The following is a 15098-nucleotide window of genomic DNA, read 5'->3' on the forward strand; positions in this document are numbered from 1 at the left end:
AGACTAGGCTACAGTATGGGCTCTGGACACTAAATAAAAAAATGTTCTGTTATATTTAAACTAATTATTGGTGCTTGGTCAAAAGATATATTAATATTAGTTTGATGAGGTTTTTTTTGATAAATAATGATTTAAAAAATCAACTTTGTTTATGTTGATAGAAAAAGCAAAGATCTGTGTACAGCTGAGATTTGATGTGTTACCACTGATTGTAGAAACTGGACAGTGTGTTAGCTAAAAACTGGGCAGATTTTTCAATGTGCTTTCTAAATCACAGAAAATGTGTTCCATTTTGTTTTCTATGGTCCATTTTTTATTATTGAGAACTGTGCAATGTATAGTTTAGTAGGATAAAAATAGACATAGACTTTTTTATTTTAAAAAAATCTTTAAATGATCAAGATAAGGTTCATTTGGGATGTTTGTTTTGTTTTGTATTGTTCCATTTTGTTTAAATTTCTTTCGTTTTCCATGTTTATGATTTGTATTCAGCATTAGGGTGATTTCTTGTCTTACATGAGACCGGCATTTATTTTTGTTGCAGACTGTGACTTTGCATGTTATCTGTAATTATTTGTGGTGTAGTTGTCTATGTAGTTGACTGGACAGTTGGGAGGGGGTTTAATGTAAATATATTATATTAGTTTTGTCATATGTATGTGGTGTTTGTGGGTTCATTGTGGAAAGAGTAGAATATACTATAAGATAGACTCGAGATGGCAGTGATGAGGTGAACTTTTTTGTCTTATTTCAGCTGAGCAGACAATACTACCCTCAACAGTTGGTTGTTTCCCCACAAATGACAGTAATAAAGGTAATACCTTTACTTATATATAGCACTTTTCAGAACAAGTTCCCAAGTTGTTTACATGAAGTTTAAAAAACAAACAAAGGCAAACTAAAATATTAAAATAAAATGATAACGCAAACAAAACATAATAAAACAAAAATACAAATTTTTCTCCTTGCTACTTCTGTTGGATGTTCGAGCTTCACTGTGCAGAATGATGTATGTGATGTGCAGAGAGTTATTGGAGACATTTTTCATATTCATCTGCTGAAAGTGAAAAGCGCTCATTGAAATTGGTCATGTTTCCATCACTTCATCTCTTTGACTTTAATTTTCTGGAGACATCCTAAAATGAATGATTGATGTGAGGAGATATGCTTCTTTTTGTCCCCAAGACCTTACTCTAACCCCAACCTTAACAACAGACCCAAAATCATTTTTTTCCCAGTTGGGAACACAGCTTTTGTCCCCAATTGGACAAGCTGTCCCCAATTTGTATGACGTCCGAAATTTGTCCCCAAAAGTAGCTTATGACAGACAGACAGGCAGACAGACAGACACACACACACACACACACACACACACACACACACACACACACACACACACACACACACACACACACACACACACACACACACACACACACACACACACACTCTCTCTAATGGACTTTTCAGTGATGTAGGAGTCGTCTTGTGCCCAGCAGTTTTGAAATATAATGAATAAGAAACATTTCAAGGATTTTAATGTGCTTATCATATATATTTATATATATTCGTGGAAATACATTATTGTTCCAACCAGTGGTTTAAAAAAAAATAAAAATAAAAATGAAAATAAATAAATATATTTATATATATATGTATGTATGTCTGAATATATGTCTGGAGGAGATCTTTACATTTTAAGGCCAGTATTCACTTAAAGTACTCCTCCTTATAAAAGTCCTCGTCAGTCCGGGAGACCCTTGACATCAAATCAAACGCATTCAGCAGGACTTCCGTAGCCACGACGACACAGAGTGGCAGTTCATTTGACCAAAAGGCAGCTCACCAGCAGTGACGCCTTTACAGCGGGCGGGGACATCCGCAGTAGTAACATAGCTAATAACATGGCGAAGACTTACGATTACTTGTTTAAACTACTTTTAATCGGCGATTCAGGCGTGGGAAAGACCTGTGTGCTATTCAGATTTTCAGAAGATGCCTTCAACTCAACGTTTATCTCCACTATAGGTGGGTAAAAGTCGTTTTTATCAGGGTTGTCTTGGCCCGAAAAGTGGTACCGGAGGAGCCCAGCCCGTCATGCTAATTTGTTGCTAACTTTTCCTGCTAGCATTCATCTTGTAGAGGCTAGTCAGGAAGCAGCGCTGCCGGCTTGTTAAGAGGGTTTTTTCCAGATCCGTCAATGCTATTTTAACCACTTGTGATACTTATAAAGCCCCTGATTGTAGCATTATGATCCTTGACTCATCCCACCCAAGCTGTGACCATACACTGGCTGTTAGCAAGCTGAGCTAACAAGCTAAAGCTGTCAGTGAGCTGGCTAATTGTCATTTCTCATATGACCAGCTGCCTGCACTTCGCACTCTTGACTCACGATATAGAAAGTGTAGATTAACTCGAGGACCACACTGTACTCCTAAAGTCATACATTATAGGAACTGTTAGTGAAGTGGTGTCAACATGTTGGTACCACATGACATTTGTTGAGCTTAATTTGTGTGAATAATGTGATTTCTTTTTTGTTATCCTTCAGGTATTGACTTCAAGATCAGAACAATAGAATTAGATGGAAAGAAGATCAAGCTACAGATATGGTAAGAAAGTCAAATGCTTTCTCAATAAAGCTTGATAAATGTAGCAGAGGAAAAAGTCAGAGATGGATGACCATTATACTAATATATACTAACTAATGCTGTCTAATACAACATCACTGCAGCTGATCCTGCCTTCATGAAGGCTATATTGTCCAGGTTTATGTGTTAATCAGACTGACTCATGGCTCTTTTTTATTTGATGAGTTTAAACTGGCTGGTTTAAAGACACATTAGAAACTCATCTCAGTATAATATATTTTAACAACACCACAATTTAGAGCTTCCAATATCACCTAAAGTTGAAACAACACCTTTCCAAAACTGAATGTTTTAATCTTAAAGGTTGAGATCATAGAGCAGGGCAGTTGTTGTAGACTGTTTTATTTAAAGTTGGATGTACCTAATAAACTAGAGAGCTGACAACACCTGTTCAACAAGACAATCATAAACTGTGCCACCTTATGTAAGAGAGCATATCTGGAGTGGCATGTTTTTAAATGTTTTATTGAAGAATTACTTATGATAACAGGAGCCAGTGAAGAAGACTTAACATAATCTTTGATACTATAGTCCATATCACTTCCTGTGTTAAAAACTTTGTATCACCTTGTTGACATCACTGCTGAGTTCATGGTTTCACTTGCAGTATGTAAAGACAGATTACCATCTCTTGACAGAATGCATACAATGCTTTTGTACTAATATATCCGCAGCAGTGCTATATGCAACATGAGAAATATGTTTACTACTATCTTACAAAATTTGAAATAAGATCCACATAAGCTTTGTGTCTGTGCTTTCAATACTGAGGTAGCTCATGCTATATTCACCATAAGACTGAAACCAGGAAACGGCTAGTAGTGTTTTGTCTAAGGTGTTCTCAAGCTGACATGTGTACACTCCACATCTGTGTCTTTACTACTTTTGGAAGGGGGAAATTAGACATTGTGGTTTAAGGTGCAGTTAGCATAATAACAACTGTGTCCTGTGGCATCTCAAAAGTCTTGTCCTTTGTTGTCCATGAAGTTGCTAGATTGCAGTTTAGCAGTTTTTAACAAAACCCAGCCAGCTCTTGAATTTATTGGTGACTACTTTGCAGTGATAGCACAATATAAAAAATAAGACAGTTTTGGGGTTGATTTATTTCGTGTTTTGTTTTTACTTTTGATGAGTTTAATAGTTTCCCTGTGCGTCCAGACTTGTTCTCAGTGTACAGAAATGTTATAGTTCTTCTATAAATGTTGCTGTATGAAAGATAGCAAATCTATAAGTGTCCCAAAGATTTTGAGCATCCTTTTAAATCTTGAGAAAATATGATGCTTTGCACTGGACAGCATGGATCATTTGAGTTGGATTCTGCAAGTTGATTATAAAAATGTGCCCCCCCCCTCCCCCCCATGTAGGGATACAGCAGGACAGGAGAGGTTCAGAACCATCACAACAGCCTACTATAGAGGAGCCATGGTAAGTTGCACTGTCAGCTTTACAATTCATACAATAGCATATCTTTAGTAATTAAATGGCAAGAACCACACCTCACATTGTTGTTGCAGATGTTGTACACACCTGGGGAATGAGAGGTGTGCTCAGAGCATCGTCATGGTACTTTTGTTAGCCTCTCCTTTTGTTCAGGTTAAACTGGATGCCTGTGGGACTGATCTTTGTTGTCTGTGGTATTCATTGGCAGTGCTCTTAATTGAGGCTGCAAAATCATGTGATCCGTTACTAATAACAGTCGACTTCAACAGCATAAAACCACATTATTTTTGCTTTCATGTCTGTTTCAATGGGCTAAGAAAAAATGTGTAAAGAATGTTGTCTGTTCAGTTGTCTTATGTCTTCTCCTCTATGCCAGGGCATCATGTTAGTGTATGACATTACTAACGAGAAGTCCTTTGACAACATCAAGAACTGGATACGGAATATAGAAGAGGTACAATATTATTATTATCATTATTATTATATGCTTGCACACATTGCTATTCACTTGTTCTGTGTGCATTTTTGAGTATTTAATTTTTCTTAACTTCTATTCCACAAAGAGCTAAAGAGACTGCATAAATCTAGCACATTTTATTGACATCAATTTTCTGTCTGTTCATGATACCTATGTAGCATGCGTCAGCAGATGTTGAGCGGATGGTCCTTGGAAACAAATGTGATGTCAATGACAAGCGACAGGTGTCCAAAGAAAGAGGAGAGAAGGTGGGATGAATCAAGTTCTCACAGGGTACATATTTATTCATTTTTATCATTACGTCTGAGTACTAACGCTGATTCTGCTCTCCGTTCTCCTGCTGTCAGCTGGCGCTGGAGTACGGTATCAAGTTCATGGAGACCAGCGCAAAGGCGAACATCAATGTGGAGAATGTGAGTTCACACTTCTTCTACTAGTATTCATTGATAGTTAAAAGTATTATTGCATGCATAAGACCTTAGGAAAACATATTTTTACTTTCACACTTCAGAGTCTAAAATTGTCAAAAGTTCAACTATTTAAATTCACTTAAGTTATATTATTATTTTAACTATAAAAAGTAGACTAACCACATTTGACCTGTGTGTCTACAAAGAGTCATTGTCATAGAGTAAAGTAAATCTTAGCACAGTACAAGGGAGAACTTCTTTTATGAATAGACGGCTTTGTGCTTGTAGACCATAAGACCATTATAAAATAGGCAACTGTACTATACTTACAGGGTGTAAAAATACTTCTCCTCCTCTGGTGATTGCATACTAAAGGATCCCCATTAGCTGAAAACCATCTTAGTAATAATGACATAAAGCATTGTAAATGTAACTATACAACATGCTTACCTCACTGTGAACCTGCACAATGACTATTAATGTATATGTAACTTGAAGCTTTGGGGTTTCTGGAGGCTCTTGTAACGTGTTTATCTGCTCTTAACAAGTGAAAATGAAAGTGAATCTACTCAAACCCATCTATAATAATAATAATACTAATAATAATGACACCGTACAGAGTTAGTGAAATTGAAAAACACATTTAAAAGAAACAACAATACAAATAAAATATAAAAATAAAGACAATATAAAAAATCATGGGACAACATCTTGACTACAGATACAGACTGTGTTCTGAATTGTAAGTCAAGCGTCCAAGAATTAAATGGATATTAAAGGGCTGCATTTAAATAGAGCCTTTCTAGTCTTTCGACCACTCAAAGTGCTTGTACACTTACAGCATTCTCACTGCCTATCTGACTCAAAGGCTCACTTTTGTTTGTCCAATCATGATTATTTTTTTCCACTTAAGCACACAACACTTTAAAGGTGTGTAACTGCACGTTCTCCAGCCTTTCACATTTGTCTAAAAAGAAATCCAGGTCATTTCAACAGCTTCATTTACTTTTTTTTTTCCCCAAAAGCTGCTAGATTTTAGCTAAGATTGTTGATTTCAGTTAAACCCACTATTTACCGTCCAAAATCTTTGGTCCTAAACAGAATCAAAGCCATTAATGTGCTTTAACTTGATTACCTGCTTTTGTCTGCAGGCCTTCTTAACCCTTGCCAGAGACATCAAAGCAAAAATGGATAAGAAGCTGGTAAGGATATAGTAAAATGGAAGTTTATCTGTTTTTGATGGGTAACATCGGTTACAACATGGATAGTATCAATGATGGTTGTGGAATGTTCTTTTTCCTGTTCTTATTTGAACGTGGTTTCTCATCTGTGTATTTTAGGAGGGCAACAACCCGCAGGGCAGCAATCAAGGAGTAAAGATTACAGAACAGCCCAAGAAGAGCAGTTTCTTCCGCTGCACGCTCCTGTGAGGAGACGGGAGCGTCGGCATCCACCATCGCCTTAACTGTGTCCCCCACTGGACAGAACTGGACAGAGCACATTCTGATCTCTCTTTTATCTTTCTTCACATGTCTTCCTCCTTCTCAACTGCTCGACTGATTGTCTTGTGCTTATCTATCGTAGCAAAACGAAAAGTTTATTACTCCTGTGGATTACCAGTCTTCCCCCGACATCAGTGAATTTAACTGCTGTGGCCTCTGTTACGTACTTCACCAGATATCTTCTTTTTTTTTTTTTTTTTTTACAGTTGTTACTTTGATTGAAAGTTTCAACTTATTCCTTAGATTTTATTGACTTTTAAACTGACTCCTTGTGAGACACTATAAATGAACAAACCTTTACTGCCAATAATCTTTGCCTATGACATATTATCTGTACAATAGGTCAGATGCCTCTGAGTTTTTTCACCTGTTATCACTGTCATTTGGTGTGGTCTTATTTTCTCAATCCATTTCCATCATTAACACCAAAAGCAGTCCAAACTCCAACTGTCAGATAATGTGACCTGTGTCTCCAAGGTGACGAGACTACAGCCCCAACTGTGTACTAGTTTCTGAGACTTGTACTACGTATGTGTACCGACTGGGTGGCCTAAATTTTTATATACACGCACTATGTAAACACAACATGTAAATACATTGTTTATTGTAAAACAGATTTGCCAGCACATATATTACCCATCATATCAACACTGAGGATTCATATGTCCTCTGTTCGCCTTTTCTTCTCACGTCTTTCTGTTGATTTCTTAGGCTGAGACATTCCACTCTTGTGAACACTTTTAATGTGCAATGAATATGGAGCCTAGACTCTTGTTTCTTAAGTAGTCACACGGTTGCAGTAAGGCTGGGTTTTTGTATGCTTATATTAAGGGCACAAAGATTCCTTTTGCTGTTGCTTTGCTTATCTTTTTAGGTATTGCAATGTGTTGTTAGGAACAGCAAGATGTGGTGGGTGTGGAGGATTATTTGATACACTTCAGCTGGTGGAGTAGCAATACCTAAACTTAACACCTGGAGGCAGCAGTTACCTAGCAGCACAAAAGGTATCCTGGCAATGGTAAAATGATTGTTTGATGCATATATACATCTTTCAGTTGGCAGTTCTAATGGGGGATGATGTACATGATAGTTTTCTGGGCCTTGGTTAGGGGCTGTGCTGTAGCAGTATTTATGCAGTGACACAAAACATAGCACCAAAAAGTGCCCTTTTATGTTCTTATTGATTATGCACTTTCTTGTGTTCTTTCTGTAAAAAAAAGAAAGCTTTTTCAGATGAATTCTTAACATTTGTTGACTTTGTTTGTTGCAAGTCTTAACTAAAAGCAAAATTGTTAATGCACAAGTTTTCCATGTAACCCATCTGGGCTTCCTAAAAACACCTGAGCACTGACATGTTTCTTAAGTTAGTGTAATGAAGATAAACAGAAGCTCTAGAGATGGTTTTCTTCATTACAACTTCTAACAACATTCCCATTATTGAAATGTGACCCCCCCCCCCTGCTTCTAGGAACCCCAGATGCCCCCACCCCACCCTCACCCAATCACTTTCTTATTTCCTCCCCTCTTTCTCCTCTTTCCAAGCATCCCTTGTTTTGTTTTGGCCCAGTATCACGGGCATCTGAGCTATGCATTCTGGGTCTGTAGAAAACCTCCAAAAGCTTTGCACATTTCACTTGACAAGCTTTATTTGAGATTAGAAATGTGCAAAGTATCCTTGCTGTTTTATTTTCTGCTGTCACTCGAAATTCTATGTTTGCTCTGTTGAGCTGATCAAGTGTAAGAATAGGATATTAATTGAAAGCTGATTAATATCACCTCAGAGGTTTTACAGTGAGAGCAAATCATTCTAGCAGTGCTGAGGATTCATTGAATCTGCATCTGCGTAGATGTTAACCTGTGGATTAAAATTATTATTGTTGACTCGGTTGGGCTTAATTTAAGATTTTGGCACTTTGATTTGGTTAAACTGGCTCACAAATTAAGCCAATTCATGGCTTGAAAGTGCAAGTTTTTAGACTTAAAATTCAGCTGATATTTGTTAAGTAAAATGAGCTCAGTATTTTTTTTGTTTGGAGTAATTAAATCTCTTAATTATATATCTGGCAATTCAATGTTAACATATCAGCATTCCCTATCTAAATTTAGATTTCATGGCTGATTGGTTTATTTCATGGGGACGAAATAAAATAACTCAGCAATTGTAAATAAGATCTACAATGATTGTACTGTAGTAAATCTTATTGATCTACACCTTTTTGTAGATATGTGTACTTTTGATGATTTATTAAAAATGAGATTCTTAAGAAACTGCTATTTCAATTTATTATATTTTTACGTTTTAACGTAATCATTGGAAATTCATATTGACTGTTAAATTTGTAAAACAGTGTCGGGAAGGATACTTTCAAGCTGTTATTGTTTATAGTTAACTTTGAATTGTTATCACTAAATGTATTGAAATGGACTCTTTAACATTGGTGACACTTCTTATCCAAAATCCAACTAATAACCTTTTTAAAGTTTTAAATATGAAATATATGGAGCACCAAACCTGCCTTTCTTGGAAAGACACAAAACTCGGACAAAAGTCAGTCATAATGTAATTTCAAAATAGAATTTTTTAATTTGAACAGTTTGATAAAAATTTGCAAACAATTGAGCAATAAAACTAAAGTATATTATAAATTAATTCAAATGATGTAAACTTTACATAACTTTAATGTAAACTCCATCTTTATTTTCCTTCAGTTTTTTTTTTTAAATGTCCTGATTTATTTTGCTTTCACCTTGCACATAACAGCAGCGACTCCACACATGTTTTCTAAATTAGGATTAAGATACAATACATGTCCATGTGTTTCACCACAGTGGTGATACTACTCTGGTTGTTGTATGTTGTCATACAGCAGAATTCTACTCATGCTGGATGAAGTTTTCAGATTGTGTCTCTGTATGAAAGTAGCAATACTACAATATAAAAATATTTCAAATCTTACATACGTAAGTATGTAAGTATTAAAAGTAAAATACTTACATTATCACAAGTAAAAGTAGCCTCATTATACAGAAAAACAGCACACTGTAAAACCCAATACTGTAATTTAACTAGTAATTATAACTGTAAAATTAATTTGGTCAGTTAAAAAGTGACATTTTAGTTCTTAAGTATAAAGTAACATAAAGTGTATATACTCAGGTAAGATACAATTGTGCTTTAGTACAGTATTTGAGTAAATGTATTTAGTTACAATCCACCACTGTTGAAGACCTGTTGAGTCTAAAAGCAGAGATATTAAAACACAAACATACAAGTTTTGACCTATTTTAAAATATATTTATTATTAATCTCAATTGTTTGTTTTTCAAGTTTATAATTCATTTCATTTGATCCTTTTGTATAGAATCATAATCTTGTGACCCAGTGAGTCAGGTTTGGTTCTCTGTAGCCTTAAATTTTGTGTTGCAAATTAATCTGTTTCTCTGTTCAGCATAACACTGTCATTTCTGTCTGTGACATGCAAATGTTCCACATTTAGCTCAGCAGTGGCACAGCTAGCACTGCTCAACATCATTGTAAATGACAGTCAGTCCTCAATAATCTTTAACTTTAAATAAAGGTAATAATAATAGTCACAGCTCAATACTAAGCAGTCTCTTAAGAGAAGTCAGTATTTCTGAGGCTGTGGGCATGATAAGAGCAAAGATGTCTTCTGTTAAATTCCTCCTCTAACTAAATACACAACCAGAGAAAAAGCTATAAATTGTCAGCACATTCACAGTCACTTTATAACGGTATTGAATCACCTGAAAAATGGCTTTAGTCGATGGAGGAGGTGCAGTGTACTTGTGTAAATAGAGAAGAGGGCTCAGAGCTGAACACTTCCGCTTGCATGGAGGGAAGTAATGGCAGAAAGACTTTGACCTTCAGGTTGTTTTTTTTATTATTATTAAGACAATCATCGTGTGGGAGGAAAACTTTCTGTATTGGTTGTTCCCATTCCCTGAAATGTCTCTCCAGTATGATCAAGAATACTCACTGATTCAGTTTATTAAACAGTTCATAAGTCAACAACAATGATCATGAACTTTAATTGTTAAGCTAGTTCCTGTCTATGTGTCTTCTGTTCCTGTCTTTCTGACTAGAACAATTAATGGAAGTCATTTCTGCACATGTGTCCTGTATTGGTATCTTACATCATCAGCCAGGCAGTTACTATTTTATATCTGTAAACTCATGAGTGCTACTATTATCAATCATGTATGACAAACCATTGTGACTGATTAAAGTAGATTGTGGTGTATTACATTCAGTATTGTTTAATATCATGGCAAGTCAGTGGTGGAAAGTAACTAAGTAGGCTATATTTACTCAAGTATTGTATTATTTGACAGCTTAGTTACTTTTCAGATGAAGATATGACCGAATGGATTATTAATAAACGTAATCATCTTGTGTTGAGTTACAACCAATTTTATATAAGTTACAACTAATCCTCTATAAGAAGTTTTACCTCATCTCAGTAAATATAATGTTATGCCAGCTGAACACGAGACTTAAGCCTCTGACTCTGACAGAATAGTGACTTTAACCTCAGACATGGTAACAATTTTTGTGTTACCTTGTGTAAATTAAACATATGGTATACACATATGGCTGTAAACCCATGTTAATGTCCCTGTTACTAACCAATATAAATATATTGTCAATGCCACACACTGATAAGACAGGAACTAGTTTCGGCCCCTCCCCTAGGCAGGTGTTATCAGGTGAGTGAGCCCTGCCTGCTGTGTCATTATTCACTGAGCTGCCAGAGAAGGTGAGTAACTCTGCTGTGAGCACTATGATTGACTTTTATTGACGACACCAGTTTCACTTTGAATGATTTGAGTGCGTATACTAATTCAATAAATATTGAATGGACCAAATTAAAGCAGCTTTTGACTTCTTTGGTAATACATTCATTTTAAAAAGTGATGCAATAGTTACAGTACAACACTGTGTAAAGGCTAAATGTTACTATGAATCAGCCTTATGGTGTTTTCATTTGGCAGAAATCTGAAACCTATTTTTGATTTGTATAAAAGTTTAACTGAGGAACAATAAAGATTATACTGTGACCTTATGTGTAGTAAAAAGAGGAACAATGAATATAGAAAAGGGATAAAGCAGCAAATCAATACAGTATTGTTCTGTGATTTGAAATAATTGGGATTTTACCAATGGCACATCAGCAAATGATTTGTGCTGCTGCATATACTGTATGTTTGTGTACTGCTGTGTTTGTTTGTCCAGAAGGTGTTTGTACAAGTTACAACATGTATCTCATGTATGGAGTCATTACACTGTCAATTCTGTAACCGATAAGTTTTTGTTCTCCTTTAATTTCCCAGCAGAGGATTAAATTAGCTGTTTCCCAGGATGATGGAGTGGAGTCAGCAGTCCCAAGTACAGCATGATGCTTTCACCTGGTTTACAGGCTCCCAGCTTGGCTCTGTGATCAGAAATGGAGTAGTCCCAGAATGGTTTCATGGGATAATTTCCAGGAAGTAAGATTACAAAGTCTATCACTGTCTGCCATCTACAGCAGAGGAATGTGGAGTGTCATGTTTTAAAAATCGTACTTACAAAAGATATATCGACTTGTGTGCCTGCGTACCATGATTGTTTTGAGTAAATTGCCCAAGTATAAAATGACTCTCAAGAGTAGTTTAGAGATGTTTTATGGTGTTTAAAAAAAAAACATTTGACCACAGTAAGACACAACAAAACAAATACAACTAAAAAAGGTAAAAACAAAGAGTAATGAGTAAGCTTTTACTGTAAGCGATCAACAAAACAAATAAAACCGGACCAATGCATCTTTTATCTACAAGGTTTCATTTGTTACAGTAAGTATGAGGACAAACATTTAATACATTACTTATTAAACACAATAATATCAGATAAAACAGTTCTTGAATGGTGGACTTTGTCCTTGTAACACTTTAAAGCAGCATATTCTTACTTTTAACAAATTCATACTTACTCCACACTCTGTGCACATATTCTTGACTCTGTTTAATTGATCATTAAGTTGGCTATTAATACGATGTACTCTAAATGTTTACTTTACTGACAACAGTATAATGAACAGTATTTATCAGACAGTCGTATTTGACTGATTATGTGCACGAGTGGTATGAACATTTATAATGTGTTGAACACCAAGACTCTTTGGAATCTAAAGATACCAAATATCCAGAAAACAAATGATAGCTCCTGTTTATACAAAATAAAAAGCATGATCATTTGCTGATTAAAGTGTGTGTGTGAATGGAGCTTTTGTTTGTAGTAATTTGGGCATGTTAAATGTATGTGCAGGACTGCGGAGGAACTACTGGTGTCCAAGCCTCCGGGCTACTTCCTCATCAGAGTCAGTGAGAGCAGGATTGGCTATACTCTCTCATATCGGTGAGTGTTTGCAGGATTAATGGAGCTTTATTTTACCTTTTATACCCTTAGTCAACACAGATTTGGCCTGTTCAATCTTCCTGATATTCATAATTCTCATTTCCATGTCTCTGAATGTCAGTGCGGCAGACCGCTGTAGACATTTTATGATTGATGCATTGAAGGACGGCCATTATGTCATTGTGGGTGAGAACAGGCCTCACTGGTCTCTGCAGGATGTGGTGGACTTTCATCGTAGGAATCCCATCTTGCCTTTCACTGAGGTGCTGACTGTCGCTTGTGGACAAGTGAGGAAATGTTTTGTTATATTCTAGGCATATACATGCCTACACTAAACAGTCACTCCATGAATTATTGATTTGTGTGGTTTGTAGTTCATTGTACTCACTATTCAGTGTTATGCTATTAGTGTATTATCCTCAGTTACCTTCATTTAACTGTGTAAATCATGATGAGCCATCAGACCTACCTATTTGCTTTTTGTTTCGAATTTACTGTGCATGCGTTTGGAGTTGAAACGGAATTATCTTTATCATCAGAAACCACAATATTTGCTTGCGACCTGTACACTGTGCAAACAGGAAACACTCAAAAACTGTTCTGTCCTCTTCTCTCTCTCTTTCTGTCCCATCTTACTTTAGGCTTCAAATGACTCGACTGATTATGCAGAACTGCTGTTTCCCCAAAGAAATCGGAACCCTAACACCAGTTTAGTAACAAACAACTCCCTACCTCCCACAAAGAGTAACCCTGTAGCACTGGAAGACACTCCACCTGCCCTTCCTTATCGACCTAATAACCCAAGGAACACTTCAGCTCTGTCTCCAAGCAGCCAACAGAACAGACTTTATCCTTCTTTGGAGGATGAATTTTCCAACACCACCACTCCAGTTCCAGCCATGGTAATGATGACTGCAGTGACTATTTTAGATACTGTCTGGTAATAAACATGTTAACAAGATGCTGGCTTAAAACAAAAATGTTAATAAGTTTGAAATTTAAAGGGGCTGAAAACATTTTGTCACTTATCAGTTATATGAAGTACATCACACATATCATCATCAACTCAAACCACTTTTGGTTGTTGTGTTTGTTTGAGAGATTTCATATTTTAGCCTGTCTTTGTCTTTTTGTTTTTTAACCTGGTTTGAAGTGAATGGGGTTCTGTGGGTAAAAGGTGATGTCATGTACTTGTGTGCACAAATCATGATTAAACAATCTGTAAATCAAAACACTCATGATGGTTTCTTTGTGATACCATGTTGATTCAATCAAATCTGAATCCAACCACACCCACACAGTCCTGATGGGACAGATTAGCTAGACTTTGGGTGGGGGGGGATTTTTCTCCCCATTATTAATTTGATTGTTGATTATTTTGTCATGATTACTTAATGTTTTAAAAAAAATACTCAAAAGTCGTTACATTTTCTAACAAATTTCTCTGCTGTATGTTTCATTTTTAGGACATCAAGCCTGTGCCAGTTGCCAGGAAGAGATATAACGTTACCACTGACAGCGTTCCACTCAACCAGCGTCCTGAAGTCCCTGCTCGGCCCTCTGTACCTCCACCAAAGCAGAACCAGGCTTGCATCAGAACTGTTTCTGCACCTGAGAGGCCATCCACATCTACAGCCACTGACCATCCACATGGTGTCAACATGCTGCCTGCGAGGAACCAGGAAACAAAACCATCGGTGGTCACAAACCTAAAGAACCTCAAGAAGAAATTCCAAAAGAAGAGGAGCATGTCACAGGAGTACGCTGAGATTAATATGGAGGCTGAACAGAGGATGGAGGCAATTGACAGGAGTGCAAGTACTGAGAATGAGTACCAGGAGATCACAGGGCAGCAGACCTTTGATGGTGCACCGTTTTCCTACACTTGCACTGGTGCAAGAAAGACTGATGGAAGGTTACCACAAGAGTATCTTCCACCTCCTCCGTTTGCTCCAGGCTACTGACAGACAGCAGGCCCATGAGAAAAAATGTGAAGATGAGCTGGATTGTAAAGATAACCTGAATTTACATTACCAAAGAAAGTGATCTGAACCCAATTGGGTAGTGGTGCAGAAGAAAACCAGCAGTGAAACAAAAAGAGGAGGACACACAAACATGAATACTGCAATTCCCAAAAGTTTAATCATGTACCATTTCAACTTTTAAGGTCTTTGTTCGCATGAAAGTTTGCCTGATGAAGAACAT

General features: G+C 36.5%; 2 protein-coding genes across 2 annotated transcripts; both read left to right on the top strand.

The window, feature by feature from the left end:
• The first annotated feature begins 1849 nt into the window (after positions 1–1849).
• Positions 1850–7934, top strand: LOC128361661 (ras-related protein Rab-8A). The gene is made up of 8 exons (XM_053322182.1): positions 1850–2028; positions 2552–2612; positions 4016–4076; positions 4468–4545; positions 4728–4817; positions 4917–4982; positions 6131–6181; positions 6320–7934. The coding sequence occupies exons 1-8, from the start codon at positions 1905–1907 to the stop codon at positions 6407–6409; spliced, it is 621 nt and encodes a 206-aa protein (XP_053178157.1). The 5' UTR covers positions 1850–1904; the 3' UTR covers positions 6410–7934.
• Positions 7935–11861: 3927 nt separating this feature from the next.
• Positions 11862–15010, top strand: hsh2d (hematopoietic SH2 domain containing). The gene is made up of 5 exons (XM_053322521.1): positions 11862–11989; positions 12804–12893; positions 13015–13180; positions 13535–13795; positions 14360–15010. Exons 1-5 carry the CDS (start codon positions 11862–11864, stop codon positions 14855–14857), a joined length of 1143 nt encoding a protein of 380 aa, XP_053178496.1. The 3' UTR covers positions 14858–15010.
• Positions 15011–15098: the final 88 nt, after the last annotated feature.

The sequence above is a fragment of the Scomber japonicus genome, chromosome 7 (genome assembly GCF_027409825.1).
Source record: "Scomber japonicus isolate fScoJap1 chromosome 7, fScoJap1.pri, whole genome shotgun sequence".
Taxonomy (NCBI): Eukaryota; Metazoa; Chordata; class Actinopteri; order Scombriformes; family Scombridae; genus Scomber; species Scomber japonicus.